Genomic DNA, 25609 nt, shown 5'->3' with positions numbered 1-25609 from the left:
TGAGGTGCTGTGATCTTACTTAATAGCTGGAACCTCGTAGGAGGTTATCTGGAAGAGTCATGCTTTTTCTGTTCTCTGCCTTATGCTATTCTTCTAGCTCAGGCTCTTCATCCACTCCCCAGCTAATTCCATAGGCACAGTAGCTCTGCTCTGGGGCGGTGCTCTGTACTTCCTTCTGCAAAGGGAAAAGGAGGAGGACGAGTGCCACTCAGCTGTAGCCTTTCTCCTTCCTTACTCCTGGAGCCCAGCAGCAGTGCAAGTTACAGCAGCCACACTCTGGGAGGGCTGAGGTAGAGAAGGAGTTAGAGGCTGGATGCTGCTGTGTTGGGCTGCACTGCACAGGCTATTGCAGAATGGGGCACAGGGAGAGGTACTTGTACATAGGACGAGTACCCTTCTGCTTGAAACTCACTTCTATTTTTCTTATGGAACATAGGTCCTAAAGTATGTCAGTTGAAAATTCTTCAAAACATCAAAGATCAAACTAACAGTAGAGAAAGATCAAACTGAAAGTAAAGAAACAGTAGTGTCCAAGTGGTCTTTTTTGCTTCATCCCCATTACTAGATAAGAGGTTCCTAGGTTCTTTTTATTTCAACCTCTCCATAGATGATTTTTTCTCACTTTCACTGAAGATATTATTCCACAGACTGACTGTGAAAAAATTCCTGAATTTAAAATACTTGGTGCTGATTACATCTGGGCTCAAGGTGAAATTGAATCTGAATTCTGGCAGTGTTTGGACTGGGAAGTAAAGAGGCTCAGCCCCCTTGCTAGGTAAACTATAATCTCTTGGATTACAAAGCAGTCCTGTTGTCTTGCAAATCTGAATCAGCTGTTCTCTTCAGGTATCTCCCTGAGAGCTTCTGAGTACTGAGGAAGGAGGGCATTTGATTCAGATACATAGAGATCACCTCTTATGGCTTGCAAGCTACAATCAGAGTTGAGAAATTAAAAGGTAAATGAAGAATAGATGTGATCTCTGATGAAATTTTAATAAGGGATGTTCAGGTGTGGAAAGCAAGAAGAATCTCTTATGTATTCTTAGAATATAACTGCTACAGAGACTAGACTAGAAGTGTTCAGCGTGAAGGAAAGGAGAGGTGAGACACGCATGACCAGCTGAATCTTTTCTTGCTCAAAATTGATGGGATAGCAAAAGAGAAGGACTCAGTGGGAGAGTGCAGCTTAAATTTGCAAAAAGCCTGTTATATTTATCTTCCTTTCCTTGTCCTCTTCGTGGCCTTTCCCCCTTCACTGGTGTTTGTGTCCCTTACAGGGTTTCATTCCACTGCAAGGCAATCAGGTGAACGAGCTGCCACCTAATCCTGATGAACCAGGGAAACATCTGTTTGAAATTGCCCCAGGTAGGCCAGTATTTCCTTGTACTTTGTGCCCTGCATCATCCCATTCACATCAGCTGTCATTAATGATAATTTGACTGCAAGGTTTACTTCACTTCTAAACCATCTGACACACTAGTCAGATTATCTACAAAGAAACAGAATTACACAGACTGCTTCATGTTTTTTTTGTTTTGGAAACACTGCTGCTGTGGTGTGTGAAAAGAGCAGTTAAGGTGCATCGTGCCTCTTGCTTTTCTATTTGGACGGGGCTCCCTGCCTGGGACTATGTCACTTAAAGTTCTGTGTGGTATCTCAAGGTAGTGTGATTTTCTGGTTGTTACAGATCATGGCAGAAGAGCCTAGAATTTATGGAAAGGAGTTATGCAGTAACTGGATATAATTTCTTTTAGATATTGTAGTGCAGTCTCCCAAATTGAAAAACATAGTGCCCAAATATTTGATTTTTAGTTTAAAAGAATAGGCAAGTGTCAGTGGAAAGAAAGGTTGAAATTTTGTTAGGTAGAAAATCTAATTATAAGCTTAACTTTAATAGAAGACTTTTGATTATTTTAGCTCCTGAATAAATACTTTCTGCAGACTTGCTCCGGAGTATGTTTAGGACTAGGTTCTCTGTGGCAATCTAGAAGCAATTTTATCTGTATCTATTCAGTTCTGAATGTATCTGAGAGGCAGGACTCTCCCCGTGCATAAATTTGAAGGTAGTATATTTTGTGGGTCATTCCAGGCAGCAGGGTCTGCAGAGGAGAAAGCTGTTAAATCACTAGCAGCGTTAGACAAGAGAGTGAAAGAAGAATTAGGGTGAGTGTCTTGAGAGCTGTCTCCCTGTTCCTGAAGACTGAGTTCTTCAGGAAAGAGGAAGACGAAAGTGTCTGGGGTGAAAACTGTGCGAGTGCACTGATTCGGTCATGTTTTTGTTTCACGGGCAGTTTCTCCTGCATGGACTAGCTTTTTCCTCCTTATCATGATCTGTTTCCCCACAGTGTTGGGGCTGCTGATATGGTAGATCAAAAAAGAGGCAGCTTAACATAATTACAGTTAAACGGAATGAATAACGTGGGGCACATTTGTCCCTGTAGCTAGATACTACCACTGAAAGCAGTATACTTTTACCTGTGTGTTTAGGGTCTTTTTCTTGCCATCTAACCAGAAGGGGCTTCAAATGCCTGTTGTACGCTCCTCTTGACTATAGTATCAGGCAGTGCAAGAAAAACAGGCTGTGCTGAAAGGTTCTCAGTTACAGGAGCAGACAAGGTTTTGCCATAACTTACTGTGACAGCATTCTGTTTGATATACAAGAAGCCACTGGGGGAGAAGGGATTTTTTTCCCTCATTACTGCATGGTATCTGCTATTGCCTCCTTTTTCTTATCCTGTACTGCACCCTCACAGGCTGTGCCCCTCAAACAACAGGGCGCTGGGCTGGCAGCATTGCTTACATGGGAGATCTCCTAGGACTGTCATTCACTGCCTGAATGTGACATGTGTCCTTCGATCCATTTCCCAAAGATGGTGCACTGCACTACCACAGAAGTACTCCTGACCTGTGGTGTTTTGGTTATTATTGATCTCATGTGTTCTAGCAGTGATCTGAAATAATTCTGCTGGCTGGCTGAATTTTAAGTTTTCTGCAAATTTGAGTTTGCCTTCTGATTCTGGCTTGGCAAATGATCATTCTTCACTTTTGCCTGACCCATCAGGTTGTGTTGCTGTAGGGTGCAAAAGAATTATTCTGATCTACAAGTGACTGTCATTTCAGGGGAGTGGGTGAAACAATGCTTGTAGCTACCTGGAACGCTTTGGAAAGCAGCTGCCCGAAGGGATGAGAAAAGGTGATGCCACAGTCACAGCACAGTTGTGTGTCCCGGTACATGTGTGTTCAACTTTGGGTTTTGACATTGCCCTTCTTTACATTCCTGAGAAAAATTACTCAGTCTTAGTGCCATCACTATTCTGCCTCCAAAATTCATTTTTTTCCCTCTATTGTGTAGCTGAAGTCATTCATGTGTGTAGCAAACTTGGTTGCTACAGAGATAGCAAATACTGAAAAATGCTAGTTGATAAAATATGTTACTGAAGCACAGACATCACTGGAGAATATGGCCTGGGAAGTTTTCCATTTCATTCACAGTACGTTTATTCCAGGCTGGTTTTGGTATAAATTGGGGTGCAGTGACTTATTTTTTTGCTTGTCTTCTGAAATGGCTGTGCTCTGTACAGTTGCCAGCCTCCAGAACACCCACATAGTGAACAGCTCTTAAAAGAGTCCTGAATAGGAAAGGGAACACAAATGATCTTGTATAACCCAAGTCATTATTTTCCATCTTACCCTGGGTGGAGTGTCTCACCAAAATCGTATCTCTGCCTACTTGTGCCTCAGTCACAGTTTTCCCACTGTAAAATAGGGCTATATATGTATCTATAGACATGACAAGATCTTTTAGTCTCCTTGGTATCTTGCGAAGACAAGTACATTCCAGTGCTGTAAAATCAGATTTTGGATTTTACTGTGTCTGTGAGCTGCAGAGCTCTAACAAATTAAGAACAGAGTGCAGCATTATTCAAATGCTCACCAGTATCAGGATCCTTTAGAAACTAATTATCTGGCAATGAGAGAGACTGAGATCTTTCTCATATGTCCCAGCAAGGAAATGTCCAAAGCCTTCTAAAGTTTGTTACTGGATACCTCCAAAGATGTATTTTGTGGTCGATTGCTACAGTTTCATGATTTTGATTTCTGGAACTGTTGTTTGGATCTTACCAGCTTTCTTCTGCTGTGGGCTGGGTAAAGCTTGGCTGTGGGAGATGCTTCCTCAGAGCGTAGGGACTGGAGTAACAGCATGTCCTGCATTGTAACAGAGCCTGTATTGATTTTCTGCTGAGTAACAAGAACTAATGATGGGCATTGTGTATTATTCATGTTTCATCAAGTTCATTTCTAAGCTGTATGGTGCAGCTGGGAGAAGGGTTAACTAGGGACATGAGAGACTGCAGAACTGTTCTGCACTCAAACCAGTGTTGTATCTGGCAGCAGGACTTGCTATAATACCTCGGTTGGCAGAGATTTTCCCTGTCTCTTGTCTGAGGAGCTCTCTGAATTTATGGACACTTTTAAAGCCATTCACTAGCTGTGATGGAGGAAGGCATGAAGTTCAAAGTGGGATGTCAAAGTAAACCAGAGATTTATCAGTTGACATCGTGGTTCACGGCCCATTAGTAGGCAGAGGGAAAACTTCATAAAACTGTCAGGGTGCTCTGAATCAGGTGCAGTTTCATGATTAGAGTTCATCATCATGCATGTAAACTGGCATTTCTGGATTGGAAAAAAATCACTGTATGTTGTTTTGGGGAAGAGACCAGATTTGGTCTTAGTAATAGAGAAAAACTGTAGCTGACGGGTGTTACCAGGAGCAGCAGAGCAACAGTTTGTTAGCCTGGGGTGTTACAGTGGATTTCAGAAGGATGTCATGCAGCATTTAAGGAAGCATAAGGAATGATCTTTGAGAACATCTTAGAGAACTCAGATGGTTTAAGGGCTCCCAAAGTCTTACTTTTTTAGGAAGCTGATGCTTTTAATGCCTTGTGGCAGCAGTCTCTCCAGTTACGATCGCTGATCTCTGCAGCACTATAAAGTGAGATGCAGAAGTTCCTCTGCAGAATTAGATATGTTTGGAACTGGAAATTGCCTGCTGAAAATCTGTCCTTGTTTTTCCTGTTCTTCCTTCATGCCCACTGAATATGTGACAAAATGTTGACATGAAGCTCTGTGTTGGTACTACTTAACACTGACATACTGAAGTTAGGGTTAAGGGAGAGTTCATTGTTGGAGTTAGTGAGGTTTTCGGGGTCAAAGAAAGGAGAGAGAGAGAGAAAGGCTCGAAAGATAGAAGGTGAAAAGCTTTCGATTTTTTTAATAGCTATGGCAAAGGTTGTTCTAAATCAAGCTGATTAGAGAATAACTTTTCTTCTTTGTGGAAAAGTAGTGACATTTTTAAAGAAAATTCTGTTATTCAGCTTTAGAATAGATTAGATTTAATCTTTTCATGGAGAATGAGACAAGATAGAAACATGATCAAGAAAATTTCCATGGATTAAGTGGTACTTTGTTGCTAACATCCTCTCCTGCAATGTGAGAGACCCAAGTCTGTGTTCTACTAGGTTTAGATCGGGAACATGAATCTGTCACCTACATACTAGGTGAGTATCGTCAGTGACTACTGGTTATACTGGAAGAGATGTTTGCTTCATTTTTGACTACAAAATTATTCTAGAGTTCTTGTCCAAAGAAAACGTGCCCTTTTGTGTTTTAACAAACTGGCAAGTTCTGATTAAAAGCAGCTTTGCTGAAAAATTCCTGACCAAAACTCATGGTACACATCCCCTGTCTCTTAATTGTTCCTGACAGCTACTTCCTCGCTCTTGTCTCAGTGCTTTCTGCTGAGGGCAACAACGATAAATGTTAGCTAGGTCTTTCTGCAAAAATAAGAGTGCAGTTTTGTGCAAGTGTAATTTGACTTCACTGCAAGCTGCTGTTGAAGGGATTGATCTTGCTTTCCCCCTTTCCTCTTGGCTTCTTTCCCAATATCCTGTCATATTCTTCACTTAGTTGTTATGACTGTGCAAAAACAGTTTTCAACTAGACCACAGGTTGATCAAATTAAGTTTACAATGAAAACTTCACTTTGCTTTTTGTGCTCTAGTAAGTAACATCACCAGCCCTCCGATTAATGGACTAGTTCATAACTCTCTTTAGAGCTGTTGACTGAATCTGTAAGAAGCTTGAGACAGTTGCTGCATATGCTTGATTCACATTAAAAAGTTATTTCAAAGCTTTAGAAATTAGAACTAGGTCTTGCTTTTCAATTAATCGTGAAGACTGAGCTCAGTATAGGCAGCCTGCCTTCACACAAGGGTTCTGCATTCAATAGAGTTGACTCCTTTGGAGTTGGACTGTTGATTGTATTTTGCCAGAATTTTTGCTGGAGTAGAATAAAATAACTTAGGAACTTTTTTGCAGGGCTTGTGTAGGAGCCATTTTACTTCACCTTGTTTTTACTATATACCAAGTTGGCAATGAGGAAAGGCAGAACAGGAAAATGAGTCTTGAGTCAGTTGTCCCCCTCACAGGGACAGTAGTTGTTGCCTACTTGTTCTGTAGGGAATCTACCAGTGTTATTGGCAGTGCCTTACAGAGAAGAGCATGCAGCAGGACAGATTCATGTCTCAAAAGCATCTCATAGCTGTATGTTAGACAGGCTACCCAGGCCAGCAGTTAAAGTGGCAGCTTGTTTGTGTCTTGTCCCAGCAGGGTGAATGTTGCCCACAAAGCAGTCTGCTCTGCAGTTCTTATCTATGTCCCAGGGGATCAAGACCAGTTAGATTATTTCTGTGGCCTTTCCATCCCACTTCCTGTTGAGATGGTATGTAATTAAAATATTTGGGGGGGGGATTAGAAATTCATACATTAAAAATCATTCCATTATCTATTATTCAATGCAAATAGCAGTTTTAACTAACAGCAGGAAACCAAGTTTGCCACTGTTAATTAAATTTTCTCTTGAAGCTTACTGCTGACAACCACCTGTGCATATTTGGATATATTATGATGTTGACATTTGGGATTTTTAGTTAGGTTTCTGGGATTTAGCACTCAGAATATTGACTAACGAAATGGCAGCAAAGAAAGTAGTGCTAGCTTCTACTAGAAAGACTGAATCAACATGGTTTCAGTGTCACGCTGTGAAATAGTAAGCGGTAAGAGCTGAGGACATCTTTGGTAAGTCTCCATGGCATTCTGTTGACCTAAAGGAGAGGACTGATGGTCTTGCTTTTGCAGTGCAAGAGTCATTGTCACTGTGTGATCTGTATTTAACTCTTCCAGATGTCTGGAGTGCAGCTGAGGGCATGGTGATGTTTAACTGTCCTTGACTTCTAGTGTTAACTGTCTTCTGGAGCACCAGATAGACTTTTCCGTGTTAAAAAGAGATAAACTTAAAATGTTTTCCCTGAACTGTCTTTCTGAGGGAGTGCTCCACTGCATGCCTCCTTTGCAGAGTCACACAGTCTGGGAACTATTCTTTATTATTGCCTTATAGCTTGGGTTGATGACCTTCAAGATAATAACATCTTAGCATTGAGATAATGCCAGGTACATCTGCTTGTTTTTTGCCAGCTGCAAGGTCCCTTTTTATGTGCAAGATAAATACACAGCATGTATCCTGCATTTCCAAGCCCAAATATGCAAAAATTTGTTGATATGTTGGTATGTTTTGCTATCTGCTCTTAAAAGGTGCTCCATCTGTTTCTGAGCACTAGATGGTGCTGGCTCTTTCTACCTGGGGCTTGGAGTTTTACTGTTGTCAGTTATGGCATGTCCTGAATCACTTAAATGTGAATTCATCCTGTAAGAGGAAATTAGCCATCCTTGATGAGACATCAAGGAACAATAAAAAGCAAAGCAATAAGTGAGAATTCCCTAACAAAGCTATTGCCTAACCTGGGTATTTAATATTGTGCTCGGTAGGCAGAATAAGGTATTGCATACATTTCTTGGCATCTGATTAAATCCTTGCTGTGAACAGCTTAGTCTGTTTGAATCCACACAATATTGCTGCAAACTTATCATAAATGCTTTCAGCTGCAGTCACAGACACCAGATCAACAGTCTTTGAAATCATTTGCCTTCAAATTGTTTGCCTATCTCATGTTAGGATGAAAACAAGATTTAGTGTTTTCTCATGGAAGAACAAAGCGCTTTGGATGTGCCTGTGTATACAGTAACGGCTGTGTAGAGAAAACACTTGAACCTAGGCCTCCAACATTTCAGGTTAACATCCTGAAGTGGGGATTACAAGCCATTTTGTGGCATCTATCTGACTGTTTCCCCTTTCCCCATTCTGAGTGTGTTAAACATATTTGTCAAAACATGTATGTCTTCAGATTTTTCCAGTTTTGATGAACTGGTATTTCCCTCTTCCCCCCAGGGGAGAGAGGAGGGCAGGAGGTTGACCAGACTTCCCACTGCACTGCTATTTAGGGATTTGCCTGAAAGACTCAAAGATACTAATCATCATCCTTAGGGTAACTCCTCATCTACTCTACTGAAATCACTTTATCTGACTGAAAAAAAAAATGTTTATGCCTGGTCCAGATTTTGACGACTTCATTTAACATCAACAGAAGTGTCAATGGGCTGCTAGTATTGCTAGCATCAATATAATGGAAAATGATTTGAGTTTAAAAATTATTATTTTGTGGAAGTTAAGAGGCCCTGGTCTCTGTCACACAGATCTCAGGTGCTAACAACTTCGATTTTCAGATGGGCCTCTCTTCTGAAAAGAGAACAGCCTGGAAAAGGGTTTTTTTGACCTCAGTAATGCCTGTAACCTCCTTCATTCCAGTAGTATGGCATGAGTATACCACTAGACCAATATACCATTGCCAATGAAGGTCCTCAGACTGCATCCAAACTTTTGTATAGAAAAGTTATTAGACTTCTCTTCCTATCTGAGGGCCATGAGGCTTTCTGTAGTTAAGAATGTTTTGGCTCACCTTGTGTCATCAACTTAAAACATCGTAAAGGGCATCAGGAGACACCTGCAGCCTGTAAATTGCTTTTTGCTTTGTTTTTTCCCTAGCATATGCAATGCCCGAGGGTTTTGTTTGCATTTGGCAGGCAAAAATTCTGCTTCATGGAATAAACAAGACTCTGCCTTTGTTTCATTAAAAGTGTTTGATCTACCCTAAGTTATACTGTCTAGAGCCAGTGCTCTGGGCCCATGGGCAGTTGAAAGTGGGCCTAGAAATGGGCTGTGACAGCATGTCTTCTGCTCTCCTAGCATTCACAGCTCTGAGAAAAGGGAAAAATCTGCATTTGCTCCCTGGATAGAAGCCTCATGTCTTGTTGAGATGAATTGACAGCTTGGCCTCTAGCACTACAACACAGTGCTGCAAGCAGTCTCTGTCCTCTGTCTGGGAGTGTTGTGCATTAACATGTTATTTTTCACATTGCAGGCTGCTTTCTCAGTAGCACATAGCTATCTTTAATGCACACATTGGCTTTCAGCAAGAGAGCAGGGTTTAATAGCTTCGATTGCAACAGCATGTGGCCTGATGGGAAAGGAGCATGAGGCTTAGGGAACTTCACAATTTTTTTATTTTTATTTATTTATTTATTTATTTATTTATTTATTTATTGCTAGTGGAGATCATTAAGACACATACTCAGACTGTTCTTAAGCAGTTTTCCTTAACCCATTGTATTCCTCAAAGTCAAATGTGTGTATTACCTTTTGTTTAGCCTCCTCTTTGGGTGCAGAAACATGACTTTCTAAGATGATGCCGTATTTTTGCTGGAATGTCAAAGGCCTAGTTTGAGGCCTCATTTGGTCCTGTCAGGTTGGCTTTTTAGCACAAATTGGGTAAGATTTCGAACTCTTCTTTCTGAGATGATGTTCCAGAGCAAGCTCTACAACTGAACGTTCTGTTCTCAGGATAATTTATTAAGCCCAAAGGCAGGTGTGCTTAGTGGACATTTTTTAGCATTCATGTTCAAGAAGTTTTCTTTCTTGAAGGTATGCTTGTCGAATTGTCACAGTGATCAGTTGTATACTGATTTCCCTGTATTTCTTGCTCATTTGTCAGAAAATAAGTCTTCAGTGCTGTCTTGCCGCTTGTGTATGGCATGGTGCTGTTAGGGTTAAACAGTCTTCTGCTTCAGAAGTGGCTATGTTGCCATTTGCAGTGAGGATGGATGAGTTCTCCTCATTTTATTCAATGTTTGGGATCCTTCAGGCTACAAAATAATCCACTTTGGTAAGTTAGCATGATGAAATAAAGCAAAATAAGATGCATGATATATGGCAATGTAGTTCATAGCATACTTGCTTTCACTACCTTAAAAATCTGCTGTATTAGAGGTCAGTATCCAGTATCAGCATGAAGAAAGAAAGCATCAAGTTAAATGAAAGTTTACTGCCTGGCAAATGTTTTACTGACTGAATAGTTTTGCTGAGGTGAGTGGCTCTTTAAGTGTCTTGTGGATTGGGCCCTTTATACAAAGTTTATCTGGTCTTCATGTGCTCTTCAGTGGATTAATTCCTGTCCCTAGCTGACCTAGTATAGTCATATTAAATTGCAAATATAGTGCATTTCAAAATAATTTGCAGAGTCCTATAAGTCATGTGAGCTGGGGGTGCAGTCAGGTTTGCTTTTCCACCAGTATTCCCAGTGACTGCTTTCCTCTTGACCCTTTGCACTTGAGTTTTCTAGGGAGTTAAAGTGTCTGCTGAGTGTGTATTTTCTTTAGCTCTTATACCAAGAGAAGTAAATAAACGAATTTCCAAGGAATGCATGATGTTTCAGGTGCAGGATATTAATGATTCTGTTTGAGATTTTTAATTTTCATGGATCCTGAAGCTGGCTGTCAGTGGATGCATGCATCTGCTTGTGGTGTTCATGCTGCTTCTATGTTTGATATAATAGCCGGAATAAAGAAAAATTGGTACTAAACAACATAAAACTTGAGGGGCAAGGAACTGAGACAAAGAGTATCCCGTGCGCCTGCTTCACTCTTGCTGTTGTGATCACAGAACTGCTGTAAATGTCTGCCACGTTTAATATGGCTAGTGGATTTAGTCTGTCTTTCTATCTGCTTCAGGGTGCTGTGGATCAGAATTCTGTGGGGTACAGTGGGTGCTGACCATGTGGAGTGTATAAAGATATATATACGTTTTATTTCCATGGGGAACTGCTTCGGTTGTGTTACATCCACTGAAAAAGAGAGCAGAAAGGAGGATTGATATGTGAACCATGACAGGATGACAAATGAATGAAGCAAAACAGCATACTGGCTCCCCAGAATGCTCCAGAAGGGAATTCTGGATGCTATTTAATACCCCTTATCTAAAGGAGGGAAAGGGAACTATGATCTAAAACACACTATGAACTGACCATCCCGTACAGCAGCATTTCTGATGCAATTTAGCTACCTCTTACTGTGCTGGTAGCTTAACTACCCAGTATAATATGCTAAATTGAAAATACCAGCTGGAAATCATTCTGGAGAGCAAAGGTGAGGAAAAGAAAATACATTTCTTTTTCACACAGCCCACACAAAAGTGCAAGGGGAAGGGGACTGCAAAGCTGATAATACATTACTCAAGCATCCAAAAGGAATTCTAATTGGTAAGCTGCTACCTAGGGTGTTTATGAAATTGCTTCTTTGTAAATGATGCACTAATACCAGTTTGAAGTGGCAGCTGGCCCACTCTCAAGCAGCTGTGAGGATTCGCATGCAAAACCTTCTCCATGTTTATATCTGAAATGCTTTAGGGATAACTAGTGTGCTATCAGTGAGAACCAGCTTGCGCTGGGCTTTCCAAACTTCATAGGGAGAAGGAGGAGGAGGAAATATGGCAAGGATATATTGCCTAGGGCATAACACTTAAGATTTGTATTTTGTTAAATAGGTCATCATGCTATAAAATAGAAGGAACTTCAAGTTCCATTGTAAAAGCTTTCCTTAGCCTTTGTATGCTACTTTAAATATTTCCAAAGTGCTGATTATGTATGATAAATGGGAGAGGAAGGCTGGAGTTCTGATCTGACTTTTGTTCTTCATTTTAATGATTTTTCAGATTCTTATCCTGCACACACGTGTGTACTTACTCTTACCCTTGGGTATGCTCCTATTGACTTGCTTACTCACCAGATACAGGCCTGACGGAGAACTTGCTGGTGAAGGTTCTCTTATATTATGCAAGAAGTGAGACCAGGTTATCACAAAGGTGTTTGTGATTTTTACGAGCTCTGCTAACACAGGTAGAACTCTGTAAATTCTTAGACATCAGATTTACAGGTACTATAGGACATAAGAGTCTTTCCTGATAGCTGTGTGTTCTGTAAAGAAGATAATTCCACTGAATTGGAGCAACTGTTAACAGAGCCTGTTGATCTGATTCAATGTCTTTGGCGGAAGGAGGTGTTATGACAGCTTTGATTGCAGCCTAGGTATTAACCAGCATGGCTCTATTTCACATGTCTTATTGTTATGGGAATAGTTTTAACTCTCTCTGCCAGTTATTTAGCTATAGCTGCCCTATAGGTCAGTTCTTTTCTAAGGTATGCCTAGATGTACTCTCTATTACACAGAGGATTTTATACCATTTAAGTTTTTCATTGCACTGCATTAATACAGCTGAGCTGTGCAAGTAAAGAACTCTTAAGCTCAATGTGTTTGTTAATGACCCTGGGAATGGCATTGTTTTTATTACTTTAGCAGTATATTTCTAAACAGGGGTAAAATTCCAGATCTTCAGGCATGTTCCTTGTGACCATGAACACCTGCAGTAGCTTCATTTTGAACTATTTTTTTTTTGTCTTATTTTCAAGAGGATTTTAAGATGAGCTCAGCATGGTGAACACTGAGAACATTTCTTGAAGTGGGGCTAATCTGTGTTGAATTTAATGGCATCACAAACTTATTATCATAAGGTTAATGTAAATTTTACAGTACCTCTGTAGCACCTACCACAGTGGGCTCTGCTCAAGATATTCTTGTATAAAACATAAGCAATGAAGCAACTGGAATAATAACTATGTTTTGTTTAGTATAACATGTTCTGAAAAGTGTAATCTTCCTAATTTTCCTTAAGCACTCTTTAATTGCAATAACCAGGATGTCTTCCATTAGGAAGACAAAATTCAGATCACTTGTAATTACAGCTTTCTTTTAGCCAGCTATAAATACTTACTTTCTCAAAGTTTGTGTCTTCTATCTCTGTTCTGGCAGCTGCACAGCATGGTGCATATACATTTCTTCAAAGTCTGTCTTTGAATCTTAGCCAGTAGAAATAGATTAATTGGTAACTCCAGATTTCGGCAATGTGCACTACATTCATAAACCATTGCTCATCTAATTGAAATCCACTTAAGAAGATGTTGAAGTCCATGCCCCTACCTGGTACCAAAGATGCTGTAAATCATGCTGACCTCATGAAGCATTTTTTTTCAGTTCTGGTTTTTGCTTTTAAACACCAGCTGTCTGACACTCATGAAAACTCAGAGGGGGAAAGGGGAGAAGAGGAGATAATAAAGATAAGAGCTAGGAAATCAAAAGAATCCTGTGTTAGAATGGAGTGTCTGTGAGGGCATGAGGAAGGTCTATGAAGGACTACGCTTTAACCAACCTGGTGTCTGCATAGACTGTACACTCTGTGTTGATTTCTCTGGATTTGGAGCTGTGGCAATAACATGAGGATTTATCAGTGCACTGGCAGCTGCTAACTTGAGAGATTAAGGACCTTGTCTGCATTAGGAATTGTGTGCCAGGGTAATTATGCTAAAGGAAAACCTGTAGTAGCGTAAAGCAGAGAAAGATTACTTGTCGTAACACAAATACAAGTGTGTGCATCGATCAGCAGCCTTCTAGCTGCACTGATGTAAGAATCTCTCTGCTCTACCCAGGGCACAAATGATCCTCTTTGAGACCCTGTGGTTTGTAATATGAATTGGAGGATCTCAGTGATGCCTTTGGGAAGGTTCAGCAGAAGATCTTTTCCATATCAATTTTTCTGCGGTCTCTGTTTGGAATGGATAGTCCAGATCCTTACAAGTCTTGAGGGTGGACCATCAGTGTCCACCATGCCACTGCCAAACAAGAAAGGACATGTTTTACTAAGTTTAACCGACTGTGTGACCCAAAAGCATCACAGCAGAGAACAGAGAAAACCAATGTAAGTGGAAATATTGCGCCTATGATTATGCGAAGGATGGTCCTTCCTGAGCACCTGTTCTAAAGCTGGCTGAGATTTGTGAAGGTGTCACAAATATGGCTGTGGATTCACTGCCTTACTGAAGGGAATGCATGGGGATTGGGGAGGAACAGCAAGAAGGAAAACAAATTCCTGCCCCAGCAGTACTTAGAAGTCATAGCTATTTCCTCTTAGAAAGCACAAATTCTGCTAACAGAATTTGCTGTTTTAATGCTAACAAATTCACAGGGTTCTGCTTTGATCTCTTAGGAGCTTAGACGAAAATATGTTTAAAATACAGGCATGGAGTTGTTTCCTAACTACATGCACCAATTCATCCAATGCTGTGCGAGTCCAGCGGTCTTCTCTTCATCTTGGACCTTCTCACCACTAAGATTCTGCACTCAGTGAAGATCTGTGTTTCTGATCTGTGAGCTAAGCAGTTCCTTCTTTCTCTCCTACAAGCAATGGTTCTTTACCTTCTTGCTGGTCAGTATGTGTAAAAGCTTGTAATTTTTAGTAGTAGTATGGTGTAGTCCTTGTGCACAGGGATCTGTTAGGAAAGAGTTCTTGTTTTTACAGCATTTTAAAGTGCTGTTTGCTCTTATCTGAAAGCATCTTGCACCCCAGTAGTTCCGCTAAAACTAGGCTTCGTATAATGCTTTTGTGCTTAGCTGTTCCCCCGTGGACTGAGTCAGTGTGAATTGTGCAAGAACAGCTATGGATGCCTGGCCACTGCTGAGAGAAACAGTGTGCAGTGCAAGGTATGAAATGATGATGGCAGCCCACGCGCTCACCTGCCACTGACAGAAATGAAAACACAGCAGTAGCTGCTGTCCTAGCATCCTCCTTTAGCCAGAGTGCGGGTTGACTTTCTACCAACAAAAATGGATTGATAAAGACATGGGCTTTGCCAGAAGCAAATGTGAAGGATTCATTCGGGGGGGGGGGGRGGGGACTTTGCACATGGACAAGGCTGCCACTTGAGGGATTTTCATGTTTCCTCAGTCCTATAACACCAAGGGCTTACTAATGCCCCTGCGGCGAAGACCCCGAAGAGGGCTACAGTCATATTGCAGGATTTACTTCAGCATTGTGTGGCTAAAGGTGTATAAGAATTTATATTGTAGCTTTCTTGCAAGAGAAGGCAAAAGGGAGGGAAAAGATCTAGTCAAATTGGAATAAGCTTTCATAAGTTCAGAATTTTTAGCTTTTTATGACCTATAACCTATTTAACAGGACCAGGCTATATGTTCTCAAACCTTGTTCCCAGCTCACAATCTTTTTTTTTCTTCTCTCCTCCTTCTACAAACTCTTTAACTGATTTGTGTCCCATTGTAAGCCTAGCATTGCTGAGGGGAGTACATTTGGGGAAAGGCAATGAGAGAATAGAAGAATAGTTCCATGTGGTACCTACCTTTCACGTGCTCTAGTGATGTGCCTACAGTTCTGAGTCATGATCTTCTGTGCAAATGTCTGCCATGAGGAGCAGACTAACTGTAAATTGTTCCTTTTAGACCATGAAGGTCTGATTCTTCTCTCAGCAGCTTATTTTTCAGAATACCTGCCTGGAGAACTGCATTCTGCAAAAACATTTCCTTCACAGATTATATTAAAGGCTTTAGAGGGATTTGTTGGAGGGTTGGGCTTTCTTGGAGGGGCTGGGGATTGGAAGGGAAGGGTGATTTAAAACTCCTTGGGGTGAGGAGAAGTCCTGGGGGAGGTAGGATATCTCCTTGTTCCTAAGCAGTAGTCTAGAAAACCGTCTAGTCTTAGGTTCTAACAGTAGATGAAATATGTTCTTCAGGGAATAAAAATATTTATTTGCAGATATATGAACTAGGACTGATTCTAATGTACTCTTCTAGCTGTGATAGTATAGTGTTCAAAATATTCTTTCTTCTTCCTGAGATCCAGTGGAATTTAGTACTAGTGTTGGACACATCTTCATCAGTCCTCTTTAAAATACTTAGGTGGTGCAGTGAGTTCCTAGAATGGGTTTTAAATAAGTCTTTTTGAACACAACTTGAAGTGCCTGCAAATTAGCAAGTTAGCAGCTGAGTGCTCAGCTACAAAGCTAGTACTATATGGTACTGTGTTCACATTAAAAGATTACCCAAATGGAAAGGAAGGGGAGAGTCCCACTGTGGACAAAAAACACAGTCCTAAGTTTCTTAAAGTGCAATCTTGATGTTTCAAAAGTATAATTGAAACTTTGGCTCCTGCCTGATGAAAAGAGTAGTCGACAGGGCCTTGAAACAACAAGGGTTTCTGAAATGTTGCCCAAGTTCTTTTAGATATTGAGGCACCAGGAATAGGTGGCTGCTTTCTAAGAGATACAGCTCTACAGAGCTATGCTGGTTCTTTTCTTGACTTTCTGCAGTTTTGACAGGCATTGGAAAGAAAAAATGCCCGTGCTCCCTCCCAGAAGGAAAGTCTGATGCAAAAGAGGGCTTTGCTCTTTTCTTAGCCTTTGCTGAAGCTATTAATGTTATTTGTTGTCTCAGCAGGAGCACAACACTTATTAAGCAAAACCTGTCTGTGTAGGCTGGAAGATGTTTATAGTAACTCTGCAAAGAGATCCAAGTGGTGCAGCAAGGGGCATTGCTGCTTGGTTTCAAATGGTCACTGATGCTCTAATCAGATACTAGTATTAACAGACGTTTCGGTCTCCTTATCGGGAGGAGACCCAGCCAGAGCTCCCGGGAATCGCTGAGGCTGGTAGCACTGCTTGCGCAGCACTGGGGATGGAGTCTCTGCTTTTGCTTTTCAAGTTCTACTGCTTTGGTGTTTTATTCTGTTGCAAAGCATCTCACCTGTGGCCCCTTTGAATTTATTCTAAGGCAAAAGCTTTCCAAGTTTCACGCTTTCTAGATCTTGCTGCAGCAATTCAGTCCTGTACAGCCCTTTACCTCTGGCCTTCCTCCGGCCTGTTGCTGCGCTAACTGAGAGCCGCTGGTTTCTCCCACTGTGGCTTGGCAAGCCGAATTCACCCTGTGGTTTGGTACTCTGATAAGAGAGTAATCCAAGCTGAATCTGACTTCTCATAAAAAGCACTCTCCTCATTTAGGGGGCCTCTAACTTCTAACCTTTGAGAAATCAGTAATTTACCAGATCAGTGACTTGTAGATCTTTAAATCGTATGGAGAATTTCATAGGATAAATATCTTTGCAGATCAAACAAAACAAGCAAAACTTGAACAAATAAATCCGGTTCTCCTGTATTTAGAACACAGGTATCCTCAAGATAAATTGCTAGTTTTTCACAAGTGTATCTGCTTTGAACTGGCTGACTCAAATCTCTGCTATATGAAACACAGTTCATCTTTTTTCTTATTAGTGATTCAAGGTGTTGCCAACACTTACGTGGTTCGGACCAGTTTGTGCCTTTTAGAGGGGTTTAAGGGGAAAAATAGGAAATTCTGTAATCCTTGATTTTTCTTTAAAAATATAAATAGTAGCATTTACCCAGCTCCAGAGATATAAGTTGGCACATTTGGGAATCATAAAAGGCATTTGTCTCCTAGTAAGGAAATGAAAAAATAAATGCCTTTAGCTTTCAGCGAGCTCTTCCATCTGGAATGGAATTATTGAAACATAATAATGTATCTGCCTGCTCTCTTGCAGTGTTTTCTGAATAAAAGTGATTGACTTAATGAAAACTGAACCCGTGAGCTCTGGTTCCCCAATTTTCAACTTGATCCTTGAATAGAAAAGTTCATCATTTCTATAGCAGTGTTTAGCAGCCAGCTTTCCCTTTCAGAGTAGCTGCCAATACTCTATCATGTACTTGAAGAAACTGGAGCATGTGTAAACTTTAAATCAAGAATTTCAGTCGGAAGAGCTGAGAGCTATGGCTGAGAAACAAAGTGCAGAGCATATTGATTATTTAACAAAATTTGGGGGCACTCAACCTGCACCAGTAGATTTCATGGGGACTTGTTAAGTACTTGGTGCTCTTGAAAGATCAGCCTAATTGCTTCATACTTGAAATCAAGATTTAGACATTGAATTCTGGGCTCCTGCTTTTGTAAATTGTGGTCTAAAGTTGGTATGTGCTATTTAAGGAGAAGACATGCACCATTAGCCATGATCTAAAAGGTCAATTTATTGAGAATTACAGAAATCTCACTTTGAACAGCTCCTGCTATGTAGAATGAGTTATGTCTCTGAGAGAGATGAGTCTCATAAAGAATTTTATTGCAGGTCAAGTGATTTCTTTTGCTGGAAAAGTACAAACATCTCCACCCTCCTTATTGTAGGAACAGGTAACGTTTACTTGGAATTTTCCATGTGTGTAAATATAAATACATATGTTATATATAATATATTAACATAATTCTTTGGTTCACTTTGACAGCCCAGACACTTAGCCAGCTCTGTGAAATTGTCTTTTGTTCAACCTTAAAGCCTTCAGGAGCAGTGTTTGTATTTGTATCAGAACCTCAGTGCATTAGGGTTTAGGGTGGGTGTTTTTAGGGTTGCCTTTATATTGAGGCAAAAGATCTGGATTCTACACTCCTTTCTTCATCAGCTGACTTCTGAGATCATCTTCTTGGGCCTGACAGTATTCGAAAGAGAAGCTAAATGGGGTTTAGCCCAACATTGAATAACCTTGTATTTCCCCTGAGGTGACAGATCGGGCTTTACATTGTTCAGCAGCTTTGAACTGACTATTTCCCCCCCCCACACACACACACATACACAGAGTTGTCTGTTGTATAGTTGTTACTTGCAAATGCTATTTGCATTGGCAGTGTATTTGACAACAGACTTTTTCTTGGTTTAAGTTTAAAGCAGCAAAATGTGTGTCCTCTAAAGCTGAAATCATAGATGAGCTGCAAATTATGCTGATGTGTAATAAATACAGCATGTATGTATTAGCTTATGTTGCTTTTATGGTTTTTTTTCGAGTCATAAAGCAGTATTATGAGTGTTTATGTGTATCTTAATTTATTAGGGAGGGATAGGTCTCTGTATTAATCCCATACCTTTCATCAGTGAATTATTCCTATGTTCCCTTTCCCTGCTACCTCGAGGGAAGTACCTTGCTTGATTTTTTAGGTATAATGAGCTGGATGTTTTTATAGGACTTGAATTTTTTTCAAGGGCTTTTCTTAGAACTTTGTGTTAGAATGTTTTCGTAAGTCTTTTTCTTGAATCTGACAAACATTTATCAAAACTACCCACTGGGTAAAGACTTCCTTTTTCTTTTCTTTTTCTTTCTCTCTCACTCTTTTTTTTAATTAACTAGTCTTCAAGAACTGCTGTGCTTTAGGTGATGTTTGTATTTTTCCACGGTATTGATAGCATGGTTCGTTCATGCATATGCAACGTCCAGATGGGTTTCTGAAAACTGTCAGTGTTGACTTGGGTTCGTACTGAAGTTGATTGTAATTACTGTTGTCCCCCAGAGGAATCAAGTGAGAGGAGTACTAAGTGCTCTTGAAAATTCCCCATTGTGTAGTGATGCTCTAAGGTGATGTCACGTTATGTCCAGTTATAGGGACATCAGAGGCTCTGCCTTCTTCCTGCTGTGAACACATCTGAAAATTCTTCTTTTAAATACACCATGATGGTTACTGCAGTAACTGAACAGCAGTCCCAACTGTTCTCTTCTGTGTCTGTTTAATTCACTCAGGTAGTATAGCATAATCAAAAGGGAAGAGAATAAACTTTCAGTCAATTTTGCAAATATCTTGTGACAGTAGAAGGGAGTTTAGAATTGTAATGTTTCAGTAATATACATGCAAAATTTATAACATGCTTTACTGAGGCTGTCAGTTTGATTGTTTAAAAGATGAATGTGTTTAACCCCACAGCAGCCTCTATCTGTCAATGTCAGGTGACGTGGTTCTTAGCAGTCCTTATGCTTCTTTAAATGCTTAAATTTCAGCAACTTCTAGGTAGTCTGGCAGGCTGCTCTGAAGTTTGGTACATGGTAATAATCCCCAAGGGGCTGACTTGGCTGCTGCTGGAGGATGGGATCTCTTTCCACACTTTTTGTCTACCACTGGTCTGACAGAGTCATTACTAGACATTTGTATGAATCTTCCAGATCTCAGAAATCTTACACCTGCCAGGGGGCTCTTTGGAGTTTACTTTGTATGAAATGCAGGAGCATTGCCAAAAGTGTCCAGCCAGTCAAGCAGGTGGTTTATGCGTCTCCCCTCTCCTTGCTTCTTGGCTAGGGGGTGATTTCCTCCCAGAGAAGTGGCTGCTGCTGCTTTTTTTTTGTGAAGGGAAGTTAGCAGTTTGCACAAAAGATGGATTTCTGAGCAGTTGTCTGCTATTGGCATTTTCTGACAAGTGTACAACTTCAGCAAAACAATTCTGAAATGAGTCCACTTTTTCCTCTAAGAGGAATGTGCTGGTGCCAGCAAAGCAGGAATACCTGCTTCCTTCACAGCACTGCTGCAAAAATTAATCTTGAATTTCCTCTAGCATGTTTAGTGGTGATGGGAAAGTTTGTATTCTGTCCCCTCAATGCTCTACCTTGTGTTTTTACTGCTGGTAATTAACAAGTGCCTATAATCTGGGGTGGCTCAAAGGTGCAGTAACAGCTGAATACACTGCTCTCTGTAGCATGTTATCCTCAGGTTTATTTCCTAGATGATAGGAGACCCAGTAAAAGGGGTCTCCTATCTAGAGAGGAGGTCTCCTATCTGCCTAGAGGCACCTAGACACCCATCTGTACTTCTATTTTATTCAGTTTCTACTCTGCAAGTCTGCTCTGGAAAATTGGTTTGATCTCCTGAGGCTGAGCTGCAGATTCTCATCAGCTCTCGGGTTCAGTCTGTTTCTGCTATTCGAACAAACTTTTCTTAGTGTGCCCCTCTCCCCTCCCACCCGCATTCTCTCTCTAATTTGGTTTGTGCATTGGCCAGTGCTGTCAAAGGGCTTTCTCTTCTGCAGTGTCTGTCCTGGAAAAAAAACTTTTTCTCATTCACTCTCTTGCTTGTGACTTTTAAATCTTTGTCCTTGACCTTAGTTTGTGCAGGCACCCAGTGTTCTTATGAGGTCCTTTATAAGCATTGCAGAACAGTTGAATAGCTTTGTTTTGAGTAGTGGGTAGTTGCTTCTGGGCAGTGGGTCTTCCATAAACCGAGTCCCTGCTGTTTTAAGTTAATTGCCAAGGGGTTTGGAAAGCAAACACTGAATGATCAAAGACCAGCAGGTATCTGTTCTAGGGATACTGTCTGTCTCTCCCCTCCCCATCCCAAAACAAAACTCTTATCTTGTCTTTGTGGCTAGTGATTCAATTAAGTTAATGCAATTAAAAGCAAGTGTTTAAACAAGTCTTCTGAATACAGCTAGAGCTGTGCTGACCTTTGCAAGAATGCAAGATCTCCTCCGGCTCTCAGTACGTACCAGCCTCCGGAGAGGCTCCAAGAGATACAGGGAGAAGTGTATCCTGGAAAAAAAGGAGCGTGCAATAGCACTCTTGCTTCTGCTAATCTAATTTTGCATGAGGTGAAAAGGCCTTTCTGGTATCTTTCTGTGCGCACGTAGGGTTTCCGCTCGGCGTGCCTGCGGCCCCTCGCCCGAGCTGCCCCTCGGCGAGGGCCGAGCACAGTTAATAAACCGGGGCCGTGCGGAGGGGCGTCCCGAGGCCCCCGAGCTGAGCAGCGCCGGGGCCGGAGGGAGCTGCCGCCCGCGATGGGGCTGCGCTGCTGCAAGGGCTGCGGCGAGGAGCCCGGAGGTAACTACTGGCCCCGGGCGCAGCGCGGTGGCCCCGCTGCCTCAGCCGAGGCAGCGAGATGGGGAAGCGAGGGCGCTTTGCGCGGGGCTTAGCGTTAGGCTGCCCCTGCGCTGGCTCCGCTGTTGGGACCAGCCCCGGGCATCCCATTGGCATTCGCAGGCGTTCGCGGCCTGGATTCAGGGGGGTCGAGGGACAGCGAATGTGAGAGCAGCTTCAGCAGCAGCCGTGTGGAATAGCACAGAGGGAACGGTGCAGGCTGCCAGCCTAGCTACCCTGTACCCAGGGGGGTGGAAAGGACTGCTGGAGATCTACTCCAGCCCCAGCGACAAGGATTTATTTGTTTTGTTTTCAGTAGAAAATGACTTTCTTGTAAGAATAGACTTATAATTTATTTGGGGAAAAAAGTGCTTGGAAGTCATAAAATGAACTCTTAATTCTTTTTACTTTTTGACAATGGAAAATAATTGTTTCTCAGTAATCAAAAATTTTGCAAAGTTGAAGTCCTGAGAAAGCAGACAAGACTTTGAAAGTTGTTTATTGTGTAAAGCTTTAGAAAAATAATAATGCACCTTCATAATCAACAGCCTTGAAAATAGGACTCTAAAAGTTGTTGCAAATTATTGCACGCGTTTTGCTTTGATCTCAGGAAAAAAAAAAGGATTGGTGAAAATTTAGGGAATGTGAGGCTTCTGTCTGCATCGCAGTTGTGTCAGGATAAGGTTTATCAGTATATGTAAGCTACATGAAGTAAAGAGTAGTGCATAAAAATAAAGCTAAATGAATACTGATATGAGGTGATATCAATCTGTATCAGCTATATTAGGAAAGGGAGTAGACACTTAACACCCCTTTCAGGACAAATACATCAAGAGTAGAGAAGGTCAGATCAGAATGCTTGAAATATGTCTTAGCAAAACATGTTTCTAGAATTTGAGTCTTAATATTAAGTTGACTATCCCTAGACTCACAAATTGGGCCCCGATAAAGGTACCTTACTCTTTCTTCCAAAGACAGACTCAAAACAAAACCTCTGATTAAAAAAAAAAAAAAAACCTTGAATACTGTGTGTTTTGTTCCATTTTTTTAACCCCTCAAATATGGGAGATTTAAATTGAGGATTATCAAAAACCATTAGTCCCAGCTGATGGCCAAAGTCCAGTGACCTTATCTCTTTGAGTGAAGTCACAGTTGTGAATATATTTGCTCGTATACGGTCCCAATCTACAGTACGGCTCTCTCCTTAAGGAAAGCTGCCATAAACGGTGAGTATTTCAACTAGCATATTGTGTTTGTGCTCAAAAGAATGAAGTATGTTTGCGTTAGGTTTTTGCCATTGGGTTACACCTGCCAAGGTTGGTGAAGCCCCGTAATTCTCTACTGGCTGAGATGAAAGTGCGGTACCGGTTAGGCTGTGCTTTGTCTGTGGAGCCACCTGGCCAGCAAATGTCCTGAAATCAGAGTGCATAATACTAACAAATGTTCTGAGGGCTTCTTTCAAGTCTAGTCCATGAAAGGGCCTGCCTGTTTTTCTCTTATTTTGAAAATATATTCTCAAGTAACTGCTTTGTAATGGTATAAATCTTTTGGTAACTGTTGACTTTTTAACTTGTGCAGAAGATTTCCAAAGTTTATGTTCCTTCGTCCACATAAAACTTAACAAATCTCAAGTTCAGTGTAACTTTGCAGTTGTATTAATATGATCAGGGAGGCAAAAAGCACGTGCCCTGGCCAGCTGGTCAGTGTCTGTGGGCAAATTGCCTGAAGCATAAATTAATGATTTGGCTTCTGAATTGGGACCAAGTTTACCTCTATGTGATGCTGCTCATTCATTCCTTGGTCTTTAGTCCAGGATCCTTTAGGGGTGTAAATTTGGATTGCAAATGCTTTCAGTATCTTCTTGGGTTTATAAACTATGTACAGAAGCTACTAACAGGGATCTCCCATGCTACTTTCACACCATTTTTATTTCTGTGGCTTCGGCAGAATTTTTTTCACTCATCTGCTTCTGTGGCATCATTCTGCAGGAAGTGTTTGTGCTACGGGCGGGTGGCTTTAGAGAATGCTTTGGGCTACTGTTGCATTGGTCTTTTGTCCATGAGTTACAACTAGTCTAATTTGCTGTGGAAATTCTTACAGCACATGCAGGAGTGGAGGTGGGATTTGGGGACCAACTACTGCGTGGTTTGCTTTGCACTGTTGTATTTGCCCTGTCAGCTTTTCCCTTGATAGCTAGGCTTTTGGCACACTAGGTGCAGATAGAACTAACTGATGAGTAGATTCTGATTTCTTGGAACAACTCTGGCAGACTGAAGTGCAAGTCTTCCTGAATGCAGCTGGTTACCTGCAGCTGTCAGGGACGAGCTTAGAAAGGTGGTTTTGGGAGATGGGGAGGATGGGGTATTTATTTCTTTCTTTAAGCCCAGAATGGAACTGGAGTGCCCCTTTTTTCCAGTAAAGTAGGAGAGAAACCCAGCAGCTTCAAGAAGCCATCTTTATGATGTTGCTGTAGTGGAAACATCAAAACAACTGAGAGATGGGAACAACTGATAAAGGAAGCTCAGGAGTGATTTTAAGTGTGTTTTTGTATTGGAATTGTCCTTATTGGCTAGAAAGTACCAGGTTTTGTATGTACCTTGAAACATCCCTTTACACTCTCCTTTAGATTCAGTGACTTACTTTGTGCTACAAGGAGACCACATGTGAGGGATATGATTGCTGCCAGAAGTCCTCCTTCCAGCTCACTTGTTGGCGCTATCGTTTCCTACAGCACAGCAAGAACCAGAAGCTGGTAATGGGAGAGTGTTTCCATGTTGTAGATTCATCTGTGCTTTCCAGTCTCCTGAATTTGTTGATTTTAAAGTAATCATATTCCTTTTCTTTTCCTTGGCATTTCTTACACTGGCAGTTGTTCCTGTTAGATGATCAGAGAAAAAAGCTTGCGCTGTAGTGTTGCAAAGACATTTAGTAAGTGAGTATCCAGTGATGCAATGTAATCATGATTGTCGGTGAGTATTTCCTTAGTTCCTTTAACTTGGCCGTTAGTTTGTACTGTTTGATTTAGTGCTCCTAGGAGACCTGCAACTTGTTTTCTGTAGTAAAAAGTAATTCAGACTCCAGTGGATTATAAGTTCGAAACTGGGGCAGGTGTGAAGGAGAACCCAAGTTTTCAGGCAAGCACTATTTGCCTTCATGATCTTATCTAGTGACAGGATGTCAGCTGCTGTGGAGTGCTTTCTGTTATGATTTTGTGGTTAAGATGATGCAAAGTCTGTAGGGCAAGCAAAAGAGAGCCTAGGAGGAAAGTGGAGCTTTTTTGAAATACTCAAGCTAGATAGGTTTTCTGATTGTGCTCTATGTAAGAAGAATAAAAAGGAAAATCTTGAAAAAGTCAGTTGCATCTTCTTGATGACATTAGTGTCTTCCATGGCCTTTACAAAAGGGCAAGGCTTTAGGAGAGGATGGTGCTTCAGAAATGTATCATTCATGATGAGTACTGAATGTATTTAGTATTTTCCAGTCAGGGTTTTGAAACAATTTAGAAATACGGTCTTGGGATTCATAATACTTCTCAGAGTTTTTTCTTTTTTTTTCTTTTTTTTTTTAAAAAGAATTTTCCCCTTAGAAAAATAAAAAGAAAAGAAAAAAAAAAAAAGAAGATTAAATTGTTTCTTCTGTTCCTCACATTATTTTTCCAGATTATTTTTCAGCCTCCGTAGTTACTGTAAAAATACCTTCTAACAAAACACCAGCATGGGTTATCACTACGGCTACTGAGTAGCTGTTGGCTGCAATCT

General features: G+C 41.1%; 1 protein-coding gene across 1 annotated transcript in view; it reads left to right on the top strand.

Moving 5' to 3' along the window:
* Window positions 1-25609, top strand: part of ARHGAP22 (Rho GTPase activating protein 22) — a 171064-nt gene that overhangs the window by 46209 nt on the left and 99246 nt on the right. Inside the window, exon 3 of the mRNA XM_085324804.1 lies at window positions 1278-1365. Coding sequence (XP_085180930.1) covers window positions 1278-1365 — 88 coding nt within the window. The remainder of the gene's footprint in view (window positions 1-1277; window positions 1366-25609) is intronic.

This window comes from Rhea americana, unplaced genomic scaffold (assembly GCF_003343005.1).
Source record: "Rhea americana isolate MKP2758 unplaced genomic scaffold, rheAme1 scaffold_93, whole genome shotgun sequence".
NCBI classification, from domain to species: domain Eukaryota; kingdom Metazoa; phylum Chordata; class Aves; order Rheiformes; family Rheidae; genus Rhea; species Rhea americana.
The sequence above is the reverse complement of the archived record's forward strand: the minus strand, read 5'-3'. Positions and strand labels throughout refer to the sequence as shown.